Source organism: Lottia gigantea, assembly GCF_000327385.1.
Source record: "Lottia gigantea unplaced genomic scaffold LOTGIsca_130, whole genome shotgun sequence".
NCBI lineage: Eukaryota > Metazoa > Mollusca > Gastropoda > Lottiidae > Lottia > Lottia gigantea.
In genome coordinates this window covers 546,246-549,249 of record NW_008707426.1, presented here as the reverse complement: position 1 = coordinate 549,249, position 3,004 = coordinate 546,246, and the positions used below count along the sequence as shown (strand labels likewise).

Sequence of the window (3,004 nt, the reverse complement as noted above, 5' to 3'; positions counted from 1 at the left end):
TTTAAAACCCACCCTCATTACTAGGTTAGACACATCCGCTGACTATTTCTGTCCAACTTGATTCATTTTAGTCAATAAGATGACATTCAAGACTAGCATTCCCTTCAGATATCTTAGACCGAAACGTCTGTCTCTATTCGGGCCTCTGATAGCTATTTGGAAAGAAATCTGGCTGGTGTTAAACAACTGTGAAAATATCCAACAGAGGCTGGATAGAGGCAGATATTTCAGGCTAAAATGGGTGATTGAGGTGTCTTAAAAATACAAACTTTCATTTCAAGATTTTTATTAAAGAAAATCTTAAGTGTTGTCCTTACTTAACACGGTTTGTACTTTTTTACTCTCTGTCTCGATATTTTTAGCTTTTTTCACGACTTGCTCACCATACTTGGGATTTTTGTGTTTTTTATTTTTATTCCTGGGAGCCAGAGCACTAGCTCCAGACTGACTTCCTGCTTTATCTCCACGGCCACGTTGGCGCTGAGAGTTCTGATTTTTCTTTACCACCACATCATTCCAAAACGGTTCCAAATTTCCTGGAGGTTGGTAACCTGGCTCAGAAGAATCTAATGGATCTTTTGACAACAGAATGAAAATTTCGGGAATATTTTTATTCATTCTTAATCTTTCCAAACCTTCCATTTTTGGTTCCCAATACTCTTCGATTTTTTTATATCTTAATTTGGAAATCTGTTGGAGTTTTTTCATTTTTCGTTTCACAATTTCAGCACAAGTTATAGTTTTCGCGATGGCGTCCCCTGAACCGTACCAACAAATCTCTCTCATAGTTTCGTCTTTCATCTTGGTCAGGGCAAACCCCATTAAATTACGAATCTTACTCCCAGTGTTGACCTTCATAGTGATTAGATCTTTTTTGTCTTCAAACGGCGATGGGCTAGGTTCTTCTTTCACTGCCCCCTTATCATAATTCTCCATCTTTTACGACAAGTTCAAGCTCAAAAACATATGAATTCTGATCCTGAAAGAAATAAGGAATTTCAAAAATGAGAATATACATGCTATCTATTGAAAAAATATTGCTTTAAGGATACTACCTTTCAGAATTGATATAAAACTTGGTCAACAAGAGTATATTCATCAGTTAGACTTACCAGGTACCATGACTAAAGAATAGAATCTCTTTATAAGATGATATATCCATTAAACTAAATAATAATTGAAACACTCTTCTAAGCATGTTTTAAAATTACTTTGTTTAATGAATTATTATTTAGTTTTATAGATTTATTAGATTATAGAGAGATTCTGTTATATTGTTATAACACCAGGTAAGTCCACTGATGAACAAAAACTCATTTTGGCCAAGTTTGAAAATTTCAATTTTTTGGTCATTCTAAACAGGCAGTGTAACTGTAACTGATAAGTACTGTTAATTTACCAAGCAAACTATTTCAGCTATTTGGTTTTATAGATCATCTTTTTTTCAGTTATAAGGTCATGAGGTCAAATATATTACCTTGAAAGGCATCCACTGTTTTTCATTTTGATTGAAAATAGGCCAAGACAGTAAATGTTATTATATATCATAACTACCATGGATTTATGATTAGCAATTGTTTGTAAGGCCTCTGTCTGGAGGGCAAACCTACCTTCACACCAGGAAATAACTAGAAAACTATATTGAAGCACTGATTCAATTAAAGCCTATGGCACTTTCACTCTAAGACTTCATGTATATTCTTCTCATATTGATAGTATTTTCTTTCTACTACTCTCTGTCTATTTCAATTGTTATTGACTTTAAAGGGATACTACGTCTTAGGATGAACATAAAATTTTAATTAAGCTAAAACTTTCAGATACATTAAAGGTCACATTTCTCCAGATTTTCGTGTATAGTCATCACAAATTTGAAAAAAAAAGAAACTGTCCCTTTAAAACTTACCCAACTGCTCGTGTTTAGGTTCATAGAAAGTCTACTCAGTAGCAGACGATAGGCCGTTTGACAGTTTGAGATCGTTCTCAAGATATAACTCGTTTTTTTACCGTGTCAGAACTTCTGTTACTTTAGTTTATACTCTAAATGAAAATTTTTCAGGCTGATTCGAAATATTTATTCTCTTCTCTACTTTCAATTTATAACCGGATGTTGACAACATGTGGTTAGAATCGCCTTAAATCGGACTTGGATTGTGACAGTTTTTATTTAAAGGAATTGTCTTGTGTAGATCGAATTCTGAATGTTCATTTTGTATTATATTGTATGAACTCAACATTTCTTTTAAAGAGTTTGCAAATTTAAAGGGACAGATTCGACATTTTCGGGGATTAATTTTAGTTTTAAATAAATTATACTTAAAGTCTTCAGAATTGTAGGCCCACGGAAATCGTAAATCAAAAAGACCCTCGAACAAGGAATTTCACTTTCTATATCTATATGTCTTTTCTATAAAGCAGAGTCTAAAGAAAAGGCGAGCCGTTTTTTAACTTTAAAAAGCGGATAATTCTGGACACAAATGGACTTGAAGGCTCAAATTTCGACAGTGAGCTGTAAACACTATTACTGATTAGCTTAGCTAAACAATTCCCTTTTCTGAGACTATGGTCTGATTGGTCAAACGGGTAGCAAACTGTTGTCCCTTTGTTTAGGCTAATGAGTTCGAGAAAATCGGCAAATGGTGTCTATTTTCCGTTTTTGTTTGGTATCATAGACTTGAACCTTTCTACCCCATTCGGCAACACTCGACAGTTTCGGTAAATCCGAATCTGTAATGAATATAGCAGACTTTGTTGTGTCTTCTTGGGCGAGACTCTTTACTTCCGGCATATTTGTCAAGTGAAAGTAATATTGCGCCTAGAATATAGTCCCTAGCTCTTGATTTGCTCGTTTGGATTTGATAAATAAAACAAGTTTAAGTCAGTAAAAATAATTTATTTAGTTTTTGGTAGTTGTGAAGAACCAGTGATCGTGGGCAGCCTGAAATAAAACAAAGACATAATGTAACGAATTTTAGCTCGTGTCAGTGGTTGGGAGGGGTGGGAG

General features: G+C 34.3%; 2 protein-coding genes across 2 annotated transcripts in view; both read right to left on the bottom strand.

Annotated features, from left to right (window-relative positions):
- Nucleotides 1-272: 272 nt before the first annotated feature.
- Nucleotides 273-2,118, bottom strand: LOTGIDRAFT_225039 (hypothetical protein). The gene is made up of 2 exons (XM_009049168.1): nt 1,907-2,118; nt 273-979 (listed from the first exon to the last, which is right to left on the bottom strand). The coding sequence occupies exon 2, from the start codon at nt 934-936 to the stop codon at nt 301-303; it is 636 nt and encodes a 211-aa protein (XP_009047416.1). The 5' UTR covers nt 937-979; nt 1,907-2,118; the 3' UTR covers nt 273-300.
- A 759-nt stretch (nt 2,119-2,877) lies between these two features.
- The window catches only part of LOTGIDRAFT_225036 (hypothetical protein), a 9,970-nt gene continuing 9,843 nt past the window's right edge, over nt 2,878-3,004 (bottom strand). The window contains exon 13 of the mRNA XM_009049167.1: nt 2,878-2,938. Within this exon, the coding sequence (XP_009047415.1) occupies nt 2,897-2,938 (42 nt within the window). The 3' untranslated portion in view covers nt 2,878-2,896. The remainder of the gene's footprint in view (nt 2,939-3,004) is intronic.